At 35.2% G+C, this 17,461-nt stretch overlaps 3 protein-coding genes across 3 annotated transcripts; 1 reads left to right on the top strand and 2 right to left on the bottom strand.

The window, feature by feature from the left end:
• Nucleotides 1-2,384: 2,384 nt before the first annotated feature.
• LOC134232174 (uncharacterized protein K02A2.6-like) lies at nucleotides 2,385-3,401 on the bottom strand. Its single transcript, XM_062714121.1, has one exon. The coding sequence runs from the start codon at nucleotides 3,399-3,401 to the stop codon at nucleotides 2,385-2,387; it is 1,017 nt and encodes a 338-aa protein (XP_062570105.1).
• Nucleotides 3,402-4,527: 1,126 nt separating this feature from the next.
• On the bottom strand, nucleotides 4,528-5,181 carry LOC134232175 (uncharacterized). The gene has a single exon (XM_062714122.1). The coding sequence runs from the start codon at nucleotides 5,179-5,181 to the stop codon at nucleotides 4,528-4,530; it is 654 nt and encodes a 217-aa protein (XP_062570106.1).
• A 1,823-nt stretch (nucleotides 5,182-7,004) lies between these two features.
• LOC134232176 (solute carrier family 22 member 4-like) lies at nucleotides 7,005-17,203 on the top strand. The gene is made up of 10 exons (XM_062714123.1): nucleotides 7,005-7,034; nucleotides 9,070-9,369; nucleotides 10,640-11,061; nucleotides 11,186-11,416; nucleotides 11,690-11,824; nucleotides 12,071-12,153; nucleotides 15,462-15,579; nucleotides 16,120-16,192; nucleotides 16,377-16,530; nucleotides 16,913-17,203. The coding sequence occupies exons 1-10, from the start codon at nucleotides 7,005-7,007 to the stop codon at nucleotides 16,945-16,947; spliced, it is 1,581 nt and encodes a 526-aa protein (XP_062570107.1). The 3' UTR covers nucleotides 16,948-17,203.
• Nucleotides 17,204-17,461: the final 258 nt, after the last annotated feature.

The following is a 17,461-nucleotide window of genomic DNA, read 5'->3' on the forward strand; positions in this document are numbered from 1 at the left end:
AGGGATTCCAATAGATTTTTGTAAGACCTGGTCTCTGCGTCCAAAACTTTTATAATAATAAATTAATTCCCGGAAATATACATATCATTATTATAGAGGGTTTGTTCCCATTTCACCTTAACTAACAACTAAGGAAAATGCTAAAAAGTATTAAATGAAATTGGAATTTTCTTACAATACTGTTTTATAACCAGTTAGTTAATTAGATAATTTAAAAAAAACTATATTTGGATTTAAAAATGAAAAATTAAGGGGAAAAAATGGAATATTTAAAATCCCTTTTCTTTGATATACATGTATGTACAATAACATGAGCAAAACTAAGAAATATTTGAATATCCTGTTAGAATTTGTACATTGTAAATACAGGTAAACTTCGGCATCTCGACATCGCATATGTAGCTATAGACAACCTGGGATATTTCGACATCCGTCCGCGGCCCAGGCTGTGTTTCTTATATGAATTATTTAAATAAGTCCTCCCCATATGTATATATAATTACATGCTTGCTAATATTTGTTAAACTGAGCATATAATATGGCTAATATTTGTTAAACTTTAAATATATTTCATCAATTCTAGATCATCATTTAATTTATTATGTTTTTAGACTAAATTAGGTGTTCATTAAAATTCCCGTCTCACCTAATTCGTCTGAGAGCTTACTAAGGCGAAATGGGAAGGCTAAATTTTACAGTTAAGGCGAAATGGGAACAAACCTTCTAGAGTTTACTGACCATAAAGAAATAACAAAATAAAGAGGAGTTTGAAGTTAAAGATAAGTACATTGTAAAATAGACCAATGTTAAAGATTAACAGAGACTCGTATGCTGAGTATATGAGGATGACAAAGCTTTGAGAAGGAGGACTAAAGGGGAAGGGGGACAGAGCTTAACGGAGCAAGAGAGTTGAAGCCTAAAATAACAAAAGAACGTAGCCTAAAGAAGTTTGGGAATGGGGCCTATAAGTGTAGAAAGCCAGCAAAAAGAAGTAAGAGGACAAAAGCCGAGAGGAAAAGGGGGATGGAGAACTTACCTTGACTTGAGGAGTTGGAGGAGAGAGTTTAGTAGATTAGGATTACGAGGCCTACAGGAGGAAGAGAATGGAACCAAGAAATAGTTGGACGGAGAATATATTAGGAGTAGGACGACGGTGCCCAGAGGAGTAGGGGGACATAACCAAAGGGGACAGGAAGGCTGCGCCTAGAGAAGTTGCATGGCGGAGCCTAGTGGAATAGAAAAATTTAGCCAAGAGGAATAGAAGAAAAATGGTATCAAAAGGAAGATGAGAAGGAAGGATGGTCGTTTTAATCAGGACAATATGTGACCAGACGATGGCGTGGGAAAAATGGCATTAATGAAATAAATTTTTACGGTTTTGTAATCTAATTTTGGGGGGTTAAATGTACTGCAAGTGTTTCTTGTTATATATTTTTTACTTGTTAACGATTAGGTGGAACATTAATTTGCCTTGACCATAATCGTTGACTTCAAAAAGTTTGCTTGTGTACTTTTATTTAAATTAATTAATATTAGAAAGAATGTCATACAGTGCATGATCAGACAAACTGATCCCAGATGAAAGATTAAAAGAATCTTAATAAATTAGAATCAATGATAAGAAATTAAGCAAGCCATTGGTTTTTATTATCATTGTTACAAAAGAGTCAGTTACAAAACTTGGGGAAAAGTGAAACTTTTTCACTTTTTTCACTTTTTGTGATGATCATTTACACTAATCACTATGTCATCACAAAATCATCAAATTTACTCGGAATCTTGCGAATCCTAACAGGACGCGAATTCACTGACATATCGGGCACACTTTCACTGGTGCTGGTTTCTCGCGATTCCACATTCACATCATTCGGTTCTTCAGAATCATCAGAAATTGGTTCGTTGTACTTTTTCACATGAGTAATGTTGCGATTATAACTTGCGCCGTTTTTCTGCACAACTACACTGTTTCCATTCTTGGAAACAACTTTGTACGGTTCTGATTCAAAGTTTGATGACAGTTTGTTTTCAATCGGCTGCTTCAGAAGAACTTTGTCACCTTTTTCGACATCACTTTCCTTCGCGTGAAACTTTTCATCTGCATGGCACTTTGCAATTCCTTTCTTCTCCGCATCTCTGTCACGAATTTCCTGGTCCATGTCATCTGAATCATAAAATGTAGTGTCCAAGGTTGGTAACCTTGTCCGGATTTTCCGTTTGAATAGCAACTCCGATGGGCTGACTCCTGTTGAAGAATGAGGTGTCGTTCTGTACATGGTCAAATAGTCAGACAGCTCATCCCTCCAATTCCTCTTCTCTACTTGAGCAATTTTAAGACGCTTAAGAATTGATCTGTTCTGTCTTTCCACCTCACCATTGGCTTGAGGCTACAGTGGAGTCACTCGTCGATGTTCTATGTTCTGTTGTTCCATGAAATCCTTAAATTCACCACTTATGAATTGAGGACCATTATCGGTTACTATTTGTAGAGGTAAACCATGCGTTTGAAACATTCTGCGAAGACTTCTTATTATCCTATCGGTCGTCGTTTTCCTCATGATTTCCACTTCCACATATCTGCTATAATAATCCACCACTATGAATAGACTATCTCCTGAGGGTAAAGGTCCCATCAGATCAGCTCCAATCAACTGCCACGGTCCTTTTGGAAGTTCCGTACTTTTCACAGGTTCTGGATTGGATGTTTGACTTACAACTTGACATGCATGGCATCTTTTACACACATCCTCAGCATCTCGATCCATTTCTGACCACCATACCTTTGTACGTAAATGACGTTTCATGACCACGATTCCGGGATGACCTTCATGGGCAATTTTCAGTGCTGTGTTTCGTATTGTTTGAGGCATAACAATTCGAGTTCCTCTCAGCACAAGTTTTCCAATAACTGACAGTTCGTTTTTCACTATCATGTGTGCTTTGTTCTCACCTTTCGGCCACGTCCCTGTTCGAATACAATTGCGAACACTTTTAAGAACTTGATCACTTGCAGATTCTGCTTCTATCTGTTTAACGGACATAGCTTTTGGAACAGAATGTAAAGTTACCAGTTTCACGAAATCATCAGTATCAGTCTGTTCCACTTTTCGCTCATTCACCTGTATCAATCGTGATAAAGGATCTGCTATGTTATTCCTGCCTTTTATGTAGACAACTTTAAATCGATCTGGTTGTAAACGTAACACCCATCTACTGATCCTTGCATTTGGTTTGGACTTTGCTGAATAAATGTACTCTAAAGGCTTATGACCTGTAAGAAGTTTGCTAAACACACTACTTCGGTTCAGGTTCTGGAGATTTTCATCTACTGCAGGTATCGGATGACGTTCCCGTATGATTGCTTGGTTGGCCTGTCGCATGTCAACACAGTCTGATATCACCATTAGGTTTTGGTGCCACGACAATTGGACTAACCCACGGAGTAGGTCCTTCGGCTTTCTCAATTAGGGTGAATTCACCATGCATCGGACACCCTTATACTTCAACAAGTTCTAGGGATATCGATACTGACGGAAAGTTATCAAAATGGAGCTTAACATTTAGTATGTGATCGAAATATAAATTTGGGACACAATTATATATTTTTTATTGAGGAAATATTATCAAAAATAGAGTTTTTAAAAATCGCTTAGAATTCACCATGGATCGGACATTATTTACCATGCATAGGACAGACGGTATTTGGACCGGGGAAATATCATACCTTTATCATAGTGCTTTAAAATCCTTGATATGGATATACTTTTATAATTTATCTAAGAAATAACCCTCAAATTAAATATATTTGACGATTTCATTGCACAAATATGGAAAGATTCAAGATGCCTTACTCTGCCTCAGAAAGGCTTTAAAATGCTTGTAATGCGGTAATTCGCGCCTTTTCTCATCTGTTAAAATACTCTGGTTTGTAGAAATAAATTGAGTCAGATTCTAGACGTAATATATCAATAACTTGTATTTTGACTGTAAATATAGAGTTTTTATTTTCGATTTCCGCAAAAAATAACTGTCAGTTGGGTTCTGTATGAAAATGGTAGTGATTAACTTTGCATCAGAAAGTGTCCGATGCATGGTAAATTTGTGTCCGATGTACGGTGAAATGAGTATACTAGTAAAAACCAGCTCTAATAAGAATTTAACAAACATTGAACTGAAATTTCTTTATAATTTATGTAAAATTACCCATCCCTGACAAATTTCATCCAAGTCCGACTCGTTCCGTGGAAGTCGAATTTAAAGAACGATAACTCTAAAAATGGCGAAATCTTACTTTTTTGGTTATTCCCCTTTGATGATGTAAAATATGACGTAACATCAAGGCCATTCTCGGTGTATTTTTATCAAAACATAATTTTAAAAATGGGTATTATCAAAAGATTTAAATCCTCAGCTTCAAGTCAGAAACAAATAAATACACAGAACTCTGAAGTTGAAAGAGATTTTATTGCCTGAAGTTGTCCGAAGCAAGGTATGTGTCCGATGCATGGTTAACTCACCCTATGTCCATATCTAACAACTCCTGAAGTTTCTTGTTGATTTTTCCTCTAGTCTAATACTAAATGGTACGGGTCTAACACTCTGAGCCACAGGTTTCACTGTGTTGTCAATGGGAATCTCCAGCTGGAAATTCTTAAGTTTCCCCAGTCCACTGAATACATCACGAAACTGGTGTAACAAGTCTTGTCTTGATATACTGTTAACATATTCTGACAGTTCGGGTCCTAGTCTGAGCACGTTCAGTAATAACGCTGTGTCTTTACCCAGAAGATTTTGTATGCCACCTTCCACAACAATGAATTCGGCCACATGTGTAGTTTTGCCAACTGAAATTTCTGCTGTGAAACTTCCTGCAACATTCAAGGGAGTCTTACTACCATATGCAAACAGTTTCTTTGTACACTTGCGTGAGTCACACTTCATTTTAAAGTTCTTCAGTCTTTCCCATTCAAGTCGACTGATCAGGTTACAGGTTGCTCCTGAATCTATTATCATGTCCGTCTGCACTCCTCCTATTGTCACAGAAATACATGATTGTTTCTCGGCATTTACAATAAATGCATAATGTTCATCATCTGAGTCCACTAAGCTCACTTTGTTCTTGTTTGGCGGATGTTTCTGAAAGTTCCCACGTTTTTCTGACTTTTGTTTTGCAACATTTAGCATAGTGACCTTTCTTACGACACTTGTAACATTCCGTTTTTTTTTGCTGGACAATTCTCGCTTTTCGAAATATGACCGGTCTCATCACATCTGTAACATCTTCTTTCCGGTGTATGCTGACTCTGCTTTCGCTGTTTCGCATTTCTAGATTTAACTTCATAACTCACACTTGAGTCTACTTTGTCACTACTCCCAAACTCGATAAACTTGGCCTGCTTCTCACTCGACTCAAAGGCTCTCGAAATTGTCCTTAATTGTTCTAATGTCAAATCCTTCCCCTTTTCAAGAAGCTTCTTTCTGAGGTGATGAGAAGTACATTTCTCTGTTACTTGGTCCCTGATTTGTTCTTCCCCTTGTTGTCCAAATTTACAGAATTCTACTCGTTGCCGAAGACGTGTAATAAATTGGTCGACAGTTTCGTCCGTCTTCTGTACCATATTTCTAAATAAATGTCTCTCATAAGGTACGTTTTCCTGAGGAACGAAATAATCATTGAACTGTTTTTGAACAATTGAATACACAGTCTCGTTTTCACTTGGTTCTACAGTCTCAAACGTAAAATACACATCTTGTAGTTCTACGCCGCCACAGTGTAAAAGTAAAGCCTTTCTCTGTTCATTATCTGTTACCCCTTTACCGGTGCAATAAATTTCAAATGAACGAAGCCACTTTTGCCAACGTGTGCTTATAGTTGTAGAATCGCCGTAAACATCAAAACTTTTCACTGCTGGTAAGTCACTCAAAAATGACGCCATATTCGTTACTTACAGTTCGTTTCAAATTTAATTTATCCTCGTCGCCAGTTGTAAGGTTGGCCTCTCAGCGGATAGCCATTGAAGAAAGAAGAACAACCGCATGGTTCCAATGCACGGACTTTTATTACCTTACTTCCGGTCAACATAAAAATATTAGCAAAACCAAACATGTACACATAATCATATTTCCGGATTGCTAACATCGATAGATACTACAATGCTCACTCCTCTATGGCACCTGATCCCACCTCTGATGTTTCGGAGGTCCGTGTTTGCTCTGCTCCTATTTTGTATTGTTTTATGGACCTTTGATCTTGAATACTGTTCGTTATCTCCATATGTTTCATTGATGTATATCTACTTAGTAAGTAATAAGTCTTTTACATAATTTTTTATCTAAATAAGGAAGTCGAAGTTAGAAAATTCATTAATTTCTGTGAAAGAGCTCCATAAAAATTCCAGAAATTTCCTCGGTAAAAATCTATAGCAAATATTTTACATGCTTTTAAGAAACAGCGAGAAACATTGTGTTTATTCTGTGGCATATAATTCACGTGACTCATATTTTAACAGTTTCATTATTTTTTTTTCTGAAATTGATATCCCTCATAAAAACAGTCTAATATTATATTTATGCATTTTTCCAAGCATATTATTTTGGATCATATGTATCAAGTGCATTACCCATTGTCTTCAGATCTATAAACAATCATTAACTAATCACATGGATCTCAGTAGTTACCTTGACACGATATCGAAATCCCGTGTGACCAATTTATGCAACTTCTCGGATGTTAAGATGCAGTGTGTAGATAATATCATTTAATCTCAGTACAAATACAAGAGACAAGTGCCGTGTAATCAAACTTAAACAAACAAACACAGCAAACCACTTAGAAAGATTTCAACACCTTTTCAAATAAACCTTTTTTAAAAACGCAAGGATCGCATTTCTATGTAAATTTGAAGTGCATACGTAAATCTAACACAGCAATTTGTCTCAATACACCTTTAAACCTTAAGTTAAGTATGTAGATTTCCTTTACCTGGAATATTCAGCAGGGTTTACACATGGAGAGAGGCTGTTCTTTATCTCAGTCTGTAAATCTTCTAGTGCACTGATATGAAATATAAAATCATAATACAACAGTTAAAATTTATTTTTGAATATTCTTCTTACTACATGTATACATAAAGGAATGGTGACAGATTTTTGAAATTTAATTAAGAAGAAACGCTGAAAAAAGTTAATGTTTGAGAAAGTTTGAGTTTCAAACTAAGCTGCATTTTTAAGTCTCGAGAAATAAAAAAAAAATTACATTTCTATTTTCATGTTAACTTGCAAGTATGCTGTTGTTTGTTTGAAATACGAAATAAAAAAAACAAACAAATCATAGAAAAAAAAATGGTCAACTACATAAAATGTCAATTAAATTCGATATAGGTAGTTTTAAATAAAAAATATTCCCGGAGGTCATTTAGATAAGATAGCAATGTATAATATACATATTCGTCTAAAAGAAACGAAGAGCAAAGCAATTTCCTGCATATTTTTGTGTTTATTTTCACATTTATATATATGCAATGATTTTTTTCTAGATACTGCATGAGATTGGTGACTTTTAATTTAATATTTTACGAAGATTTTGGCGGATTTTGATTTTTTTTTCTCTTTATTTTAATTATTATCAAACAGCTTAAAATTAAAATAAAATCTTACGCTTAAACATGAGTCAGAATATATGAATAAAGAATCAACGTCAAAGCAAATTTACCGCGCAAACATAATTTAGGGAGGTTTGGGAGGTGATAGCCAGAAAAGCTGTCTCATTCAACCAAATTCCAGGGTAGTTATATGGTGTCGTACCTTCTGTTTATCTCTGAAGATTATTAATCATCAAACTTTTCTCTTCCTGGACAAAAAGGTCGTAAGTTTCCTTTTGTGTAATTTTTTTTATTGTCTAACGAAAATAAAAATGATTATTGATTTTGATTGAAATTATGACTTGTATTTGTGAAATTTGAAAAATATGTTTGATAATTATTAACCAGTTTTAATGGTTTTTCCAAAGATATTCATTCTTTACTGATTTACCTTCATATAGAGCATTATAACGAATAAAGTTCGCCAATCTGTCTATCTCTTGTGAGCGAATGATAAAGAATGAAAGGAAAATCAATCTTTCCTTTCTTTTACTGTGTTATTCTTTTAAATGTTTTTTTCCTACAAAACTGAAAATAATTCAAGTTATCAAAATTTCATTATTTGACAGTTCATAAGTCTATAGCATTAATTTGAAATTGAAACCATATTTGGAATTGTTCTATTGATTTTAAAGGGATGCCTCTTTCATTTGTCCTACAATCCATGACTGCTCTATACATGTACAGTGTTTAAATTGTTTTTTTTTCTGTTGGAGTCAGAGGCTTGGAAAAAAAAATACTGTTTAAAGATTGAAATATTGAGTAGAATTTTTTTTCAATAAAAAAAGGACAGAATTTACAACTGCCTAGTAATATGAACTGAGTTATTGATTGTGTCATATTTAACGTTCAATTCGAAAAATGATAATTCATATAGAGATAGCAGAACTCGGCAGTCAGGGCCAATAAACAGACAGGGATTTTTTATCGCGCCTACCCCTACAGGGAGCTATGTTTAACTTAAGTCTCATCCGTAAAAAAAACCCGTTACTTTCACTTTTAGTATCGGCCGTTGGCGACGGAGCAGTCAATTTTAGAATCACGTGCCTTTTTTCTTGCTGATCAAGGATTTTTGATTGGTTATTCCTACCCGAACTAATAATGTTTAAAGGACCCTTCCCCTCCCTCCCCCAATAAAAAAATGGATTTGCTGTCTAAGGACCTGTTGAATCCCTATATACAAAGAATTTTGGAAAGCTAAATAATGAATTTCTGCAAGCAATATATACTCTTTGACATGTACGTGGTGTTTAATTAAGACCAAAAAATATATCATTTACCCAGCGCATTGACCTGTTTCTGAATTACAATCCATGACCTTGTATATATACCATTGTGTGAGGCGTTTGTGTTTCAGAGAGATTTTTTGTATTTTCCTTTTGTTTCTCATTCAGATTCGGCCTAAATATGTCTGAAGTTGACGAACTAAAAGAAAAAAATTGACGAAATACTAGAAAGGCTTCTGATAGAATGTGGTGGATTAGGAAAACTTCAATGGATCCTGATCTTTGTTGTGGTTGGAAGTAAGCTGGCAATAACATGGAGCATGTTAATGATGTCGTTTGCTGGGGCCACGCCTGATTGGTGGTGCGCATGGACAAACAGAACCTCCGGTTTCAATGACAGTTACGTAGATTCCCTGAAATCCTGCACAACGCCATCTAACTCCTCACTGGAGGACACGTGTCTGTCGATACGCTTCAGTGACGAAAAGTCGACGGTCGTAAGCGAGGTAGGTCTTGCATATAGGTCGGTTGAAATACAGAAAAACCTGATTATTTGGACTATTAACTGGGTTTTGGACTTTTGCGAGAAGTACTTATCTGAATTTTACAGTTGACGGTTTAGTTTGACATTTAAATATGTGACATTTACAGAGGTGCAGAATTCATAAAGATAAGAAAACCTTTCGAGTGGCAGTAGGTAAGTTGTGTGGGGCACTAAAATGGGATGGACCGTATTTGAGGGCAGGGTGCACTGGTTGTCGGATTCTTCATTTCTTAACTCATATGTGCTTTATTTCAGCCCTTTATTTTCGCTTAATTAAATGATGAGCTTAATATCTTTACTGCAAAAGAGCTTCCGTATAAAGTGTCCAAGTGTAAAAGTAAGCCATTGACTGTAAAAGTCAGTGCTCCGTGCAAAAGTCTATTAATGACAGCATTTCAATATTCGATATGATAAGTCAGTTTTAGCATATCGTTGGGACAAACGTGCCCAGACATTTGCTTGTCCTAGACGCACAAGAGAGGCGAAGTAAAGAGTTGAAACTTATGCACTCTTACGCAACTTATGAAATCGGTCCCTCCGATGAGACAAGGCGATCTTAAGCCTCCAAGTCTAAATAAGGTCAGAACAACAAACAGCGGGGACAGAAATTCCAAATAACGATAAAATGTTTTGAAGAAATAGGCATCTCCGTCCAACAATTAAGTTACACCTGTCATCAGCCGTTCTTTGTAGGGGCCAGTAAACGGAGTAATTCTTGTCAAACTTATAAGAAATATACTCTACAAGTACAACCACCTTACACAACTTGTCGAATTACTTCCACACTACAGATTGCACTTTCAGAAGGAGTCATTTAAGGACCCTGAAATTTTTAAATGTTGGTATTAAAAGCGGAAACAATAAACTGATTATTCACAAGCAACCATCAAAATGAGATGTAAGCTCAAAGAATTTGAGTGATAGAAAGGAAATTCTTCTGCGAAAGGTTGTCCGAATATTTTTTATTGTCATGGCGAACACCATTTCTCATTGAAGAAAAAGAATGATTTGTTCAAACGAGTAACTTATTTGTTTGAACGAATGTTACTTTTAATCTTGTCCTTCATCACTTTATTTATATTTATCAATTCCACTACTTTGTATGTTGATCATTTTTAATTCTAAAATGAATAGAAAGATTGTAAAAGAATTAATGAAACTCGCTTCGAATATGTTGACCACGAAATATTTCAACCAGACCACATACAGTAAAGAGAGCTTACTACTTTCAGTGGAATCTCATATGCGACGACGAATGGATATCATCTACTATAACCACGATACAGATGGGTGGGCTCCTGGCCAGTGGTTTTATCGCGGGTCAGGTGGCGGATCTGATTGGACGTAAACCCACCTTCTTCCTGGCCCTCGTCCTACTGGCAGCCAGTAACTTGGTGTGTGGATTCTCCACCTCGTGGCAGATGTTCGCTGTGGCTCGATTTGTGATTGGTCTAGCTTGCGGGATGTACCTGACTGTATTCTTTAACTTTGTCCTAGAGTTCATCCCTACACGGTACAGGGCTATGGTTATGGCGATCCCCGCTTGGCCGGTGTTTGCCGCGTTCTTTGGGTTGGTTTGTTGGTGGTTAAGAGATTGGCAGTATCTCCACTATGCCACGGCTATCATCACCTTACCATTCCTACTAGGAATTTTGTAAGCAAATACCGGTAGTTCTTTTTTATCCATCATGTACGATATGGAATTATTAATGTATAATTGCTAAATGTTCGGTTATGAATGGCTTAATGGATTACGCATTTTCTTTTATGTTTTATAGTGTGGTACCAGAAAGTTTCCGGTGGCTGGTCTCCCACTTCAAAACAGAAAAAGCCGAAAAAGTGATAAGTCATATTGCTAAAATAAATGGTAAAAAGAAACCGGATGTGACGAAACTCATTGCAGTGAGTAAGAAAGAGGCAGAATTGAAAACAGACAAGAAATACTCTATCATAGATATCTTCAGGGATTCGAGGCTGACGAAGCATTCATTATTATTATGGTTTATTTGGTAAATATTAGTAATGTCCTGCTAATGTATCTTGTTTAAAAAGTCTGTAGCAGAAGACCAAAAGCCAGTAATTTTACGTATATCAAATCTATCAAATTTATTGTAAATTTTATCATCTTAAATTGTCTTTTCAATGTATCTGAAATATCAGAATTTACATGAACATGTAGCATTAAACATAATAAAACATTTATCTGTATAACTCTCTCTCTCTCTCTCTCTCTCTCTCTCTCTCTCTCTCTCTCTCTCATGAAGAAATCCTTCCCTCCACAGGTTAGCGAGCGGTTACTCCTACTATGCGATATCCTTCGGGGTAGAAGAACTTTCGGGAGACCTCTATCTTAACATGTTTCTGTTGAGTGCCGTGGAGATTCCCGCTCAAGCGGTCACGTGGTTCTTCAATAACTGGTGAGAGCTTAAAATTACTAAATGTTGTTAGCAATCTGTTTCTTTGACCATCTAAATCCAAAAGAAAATAAGATAAATAGATTATAGAGAAAACATTATTCTTATATCTATTTGATTCCAGGTAAACAGTATTCGTTATGTCCGAAAATTTCATGATGTATCTTGAAACCACTTGGGATCAAACCTTTCTCGCTGTAAGTGTGAATTGATGATAAATAAGTGTGTTGATTTCATTCTTGTTTTTAGTATTGGAAGGAGATGGACCTGCTTTATGTTTTACATGGTCGCCGCAGCTGGTGGGTTGGCAGTTGGAATTGTGCAAGTTCTCAGTAAGATTTGTTTGTTTCAATCAAACACTTCAAACAAGACATGCAGTACAGGGTGTGGATTCAATGAATTACAGTAGATTGGCAATTAATCACGATGGGTTTAAGGACAGAAGATACAAACAATTTTTTTCTTTGAATAAGATTTAATATCATGTCACAAGTTTAGAAATGTGGATGGTTCTTAGAATTTTTTATCCTAAGAACTGGAATATGAAAAAGACTTGGAAAATATTAGTAATATTTCAATGAAAAAACAAATATAGACAAAACACATTCAGTAAAGGTTTGCAGGTGAAAACAAATTTCAGAATAAGTTAACATGGTGCTAAAAGTGTAATATAAACTTAAGAAAAATATACCAAGCCAGGTGAATTTTATTAGGAAAAGCTAAATGGTAAAAATCAGCGTATTTGATATTGCTAATTTTTCGTAATTTTGATCTTCCTCTTAAAATTCACCTGGCTTGGTATATTTTTATTAAGTTTATATTACACTTTTAGTGCCAAGATAACATATTCTGATATTTGTTTTCACCTGTAAACCTTTACTGAATGTGATTTGTCTATATTGGTTTTTTTATTGAAATATTACTAATATTTTCCAAGTCTATTTCATTTTCCAGTTCTTCGGAGAATAAATTCTAAGAACCATCCACTTTTCTAAACTTGTGACATGATATTTAACCTTTTTCAAAGAAAAAATTTGTTTGTATCATCTGTCCTTAATTTCGCTATGTTCGCGATTTATCATTTTTCCGCGACATTAAACCCATCGTGAATGCTATTTTTAATTTTCAAAAATACGAAATTCTGAATTAATTTTTTGCAACTTGAAATTAAAACCATCGCAATTGGTACTTTTTGAGATATCGTGAAATTTTAACACCGTGGAATTAAAACGATTTCTAATTCTTGTGAGTCGCCCGTGTGGCTCAGTAGTTGGAGCGTCTACTCTAGAGTCGCGAAATAAGGTTCAAATCCTACTGTGGGACGTAAGGGTCCTTCGGTCTTTTAACCGTATAAACCGAGCTCCCGTGTCGCAGTAGTTGCTGGCAGGAAAAAGATCCCTCACTGCTCAGTGGCCTTGAACGCCGAGAATAGGACAAAATATGTAGCTCTCCATTGGCAAGAGATGGCGTTTCCATATGAGTGAAAAAATCTCGAAAAGGACGTTAAACAACATAAAATCAATTAATATAATTCCTGTGGCTCGTACCTATATATATCAACATGGGGAAACAACAAACTTCATCGTTTTTTTTTTTATTTTGTCGGCCGCGTGCCGTAGTGGTTAGTTCGTTAGCTCTAGAGTCGCGAAGTCAGGAGTCAATCCTTTTGTCTAGCTGCAATAATGTAGCCCTCTCCCTTTTTTCGGAGAGGGCTACAACTCCTTAGGATCTCCGTAATGGTGCAAAGCGGGAGCGATTCCCTCCCGTACGGATTTCGGCTCAAATTGTCAGTAAACGGCTATTTTATTTAAATGTCTTACCTGGACTTCCAAAATGTAGATATCCCAGACATAAATCGATCCAAAAATATACAGAATAACCCATATATTTGTATTTTTCGTGTATGTCAACATCACAACTTAAATTTATCCGATATGTTTACTGACCTTGACAGATTTTATATTGGGACAGCCAATGATATTAAGGATCTATAGAGAGCGGATGTCTTTGGAATTACCTTATTTTAAGCCTAAATATCGCTGTTAACGAAAAAATGACACATGGAATGATTTTATTTCTCGATGTTTAGTGTCACTATCATCACAATTATTTATATCGACATTTGCTTTATTGAGTTATTCTAAATTTCAAGCGCAAGTCTCAGATCGTGACGTGTGAACTGTCATGGCTGTTGAGTAATGCGACAAGTAAAGACAGATTTATTTTACATGGTTTTCGCGTTTAACGATGTATGATGTCGACAGTAAATAAAAATTTCGTCTTATTAAAAGTAAGTTGAATGTAAAAACAATTTATTCTGCCTGCAGTCGCCCGTATTTTTTTTTTTTTGCACCATTACGAGATGCTGGGGAATTGTAGCCCTCTCCTGAAAATATCAGATGAAAAAAGTCGGAGAGGGTTACATTATTGCAGTTAGTTCGAATCCGACTGTTGGACGTAATTACCGGTCCTTCGGATGAGACCGCATTAACCGAGATCCCGTGTCGCAGTAGGTGCTGGCACGAAAAACATCCCTCACTGCTTAATGGCCCTGAGTGGCGAGTATAGGACAAAATGTGTAGCTCTCCACCAGATAGTGGTGGCGTCTCCATATGAGTGAAAAATTCTCGAGAGGGACGCCAAACAACATAATCAATCATGTTATCATAATACTTTGATGGAATAATCATTCCTAGTGTGATTCCATCTTTCATATATATTATAAGTGAAGAAAGGAATGATATATCATGCACTGTACTACTTTTGCAACTAAGTATTGTCGTTTTGAGATAATCGAACCCTTTAATTTGTATTTTTTAAACTAAATGATTTCAATTTGGTTTCCAAACTTTGTATGTTTGAAACTTAACATTGTCCATATAACTTGGTCCTTTTGTAACTTTATTTTGTCCTGTGAGACCTGCAATGTAATCTTGTCCTTTTGTAACTTAATCTTTCCTTTCATTTTCTAACTTAATCCTTTGATTTTTAACGTAAATCTGTCCTTTTGTAACTTAATCTTTCCTTTCATTTTCTAACTTGATCTTTTTATTTCTAACCTAATCCTGTCCTTTTGTAACTTAATCTTTCCTTTCATTTTCTAATTTAATCCTTTGATTTTTAACGTAAATATGTCCTTTTATAACTTAATCTTTCCTTTCATTTTCTAACTTAATCCTTTTATTTTTAGCCTAGTCCTGTTCTTTTGTAACGTAGTATCTCCTTTCATTTCCTAACTTAATCCTTTGATTTTTAACAGAAATCTGTCCTTTTGTAACTCAATTTTTCCTTCAATTTCATAACTCAATCCTTTATTTGTAACTTAATCCTGTCCTTTTATAACTTTATACACGCATTATCCTTTTGTAACTTATCACTGTTGTAGGACTTGAAAAAGTTATACAAGATGAAAAAAGGACAGGGTTACAAAAGGACAAAATAAATTTTAGACTTGAGGAAATAAAGAGAAAAAACAGATTATACTAAAATGACGATTAACACGCCTTATCTTCCTCACTCCTCCATGGCACCTGATCCCACCTCTGATTTTTTGAGATCCGTGTTTGCTCTGCTCCTACCTTGTATTGTTTTATGGACTTTTGATCTTGAATACTGTTCTTTATCTCCATATGTTTCACAGATCCTATCAATAGCGCCACAATTATAAATGGCTGCGCCATGGTGGCTAAACTTGGCGTTGCGGCTGCCTGGGCCTCCCTGATGACGTTTACAACAGAGACATATCCCACCGTCGTCAGGTAACATATAAACCACAGGCACTTAGGGGCTGGAGCCCCCCCCCCTTTCCATCTTCTTTTAAAACCTTGAGTTCACACATCTTTTTTTCTATTTTGTTAGTCTTAAAAAGCATTACTTGATATCGATAATTTAACCCTTTTGTCTCTATAAGCCGTTTTTAAATATATCGTTTTCGATTGTCTTGCAACTCTTTTCTCGTCATCCGTCTCACCTCGCATAAACTTCGCGTGATTATTTATCTAAAGCAGAATAAAATTAATAAAATTAGGAATATGAATAAATCAATAATTTTTTTTTTTACATTTTAAAGTTTTGGCAAATCTCTTTCAAAAAATTACTTAAATAATATAAATTTTACAAATGATATATACAAATGATATATTTGAGAAATGGTTTTCTTACGTAATAACTGTCAATAAGAGTTGCGTCATATCAATGAGTCAGTTTCAATCGTGAAATTATTTAATACTTTTAAATTATGTTTTTATATTATTGGAATTTTTTTGCTATTTTGTGTTTTTATGTGTTGTTCATTGTAGGAATATAGGATATGGGTGTGCCAATTCAATTTCTCGTGTTGGGGCAATGGCAGCTCCGCAAATTGTTCAACTGGTGACGTTTTCTTCATTTCAAAATAAATCCATCAATATTCTTTATTTTTTACCAAATCTGTTATGCTATTAAATGTTAAAGCATCTATTGCTTACCGTCTAACAGAATTGGCAACAAGTATATATACATGTATGTGACATCTCTTTTAGGGATTTATAATGTTAAAAAATCCTGTATGTTTTAGAGTAAATCTGTTTCCGGTTTGATGTACTTTCTGTGCGGTACACTAATGTTTTTGTCAGCCATATCCGCGGCGCTAGTTCCGGACACAAAAGGGAAAGTAATGGAAAACCAGATCCGGAAGTCAGGGCGATCTGAAATTTATCAAATGTCGGGTGGTAAGGCCTTCAAGATTCAATTTAAAAACAAAAAAAATGAAAAATGAGAACTAAAGGCTCTCCGTTCTTGAATAAGTTGCTATGCTACAATGTCAAATTTAATAACAAAGCAAAATTAATAATTTTATGACAAAGTAAAATGTAAAAGTCCCAGTTTATTACATTTCTCGTTACAGTATACGTGATCTTTTTCTTTTTCTTCTCTCTGTGAGACTTATTTTTGTATGTTCATGACGTTCCCCGCAGTGCTGAGTTCAGATTTTGAAAACGTAATGGGAAGCACAGATCAATATTTTAACAGGAGGACAGTAGTATATATTAAGATCTTCGGCTTGTCATGAAAATTAACTAGTAAATTAATGATGCGTTTTATTCTTTACAGAAATGAAAGACAAAGAGAAAGAACGTTTAAGTTGATATTTACATCTGAATCCAGTAGTGTTACTGACTGGTTTACACGACTCATTTCCTAGAAGATTTTTTTGTTTATGAATGAAATAAATTTAAATACATGTATACCCTGTATTACAAGACAGAAAATAAGTATCAGCTTTTCTGAAGCACTTATACAGAGAAGTATGTTCCCATTTCTGTAATCCTTTTTATTTTGATCAAATTCTGCAGGGATTACTTTTTATGAGTGAAACTATTAAATTGTATATACTATATACGTATCATGATGAATAAATACGTATCATGATAATTTTTTCTTTAAAAAAAGCAAGGTTTGTTTTCTTTTCTGTCTCTCAATATTGAAATTTCTGCTACCTGCCTAGTCTTGTGCCATGATCCCTTGCACTTCGATATTAACGACGTGCAAGGGATCATGGGACAAGACTACTACCAGGGTAGGTCCAAAAGTAATGTCACAGTGTCCATGTCTTTTTTATTTGGCGTCATATTATCAAATACAATATACCAAAAGATGCAC

This window comes from Saccostrea cucullata, unplaced genomic scaffold (genome assembly GCF_032062105.1).
Source record: "Saccostrea cucullata isolate Sc308-1 unplaced genomic scaffold, CSIRO_AGI_Scuc_v1 ctg220, whole genome shotgun sequence".
NCBI classification, from domain to species: Eukaryota; Metazoa; Mollusca; class Bivalvia; order Ostreida; family Ostreidae; genus Saccostrea; species Saccostrea cuccullata.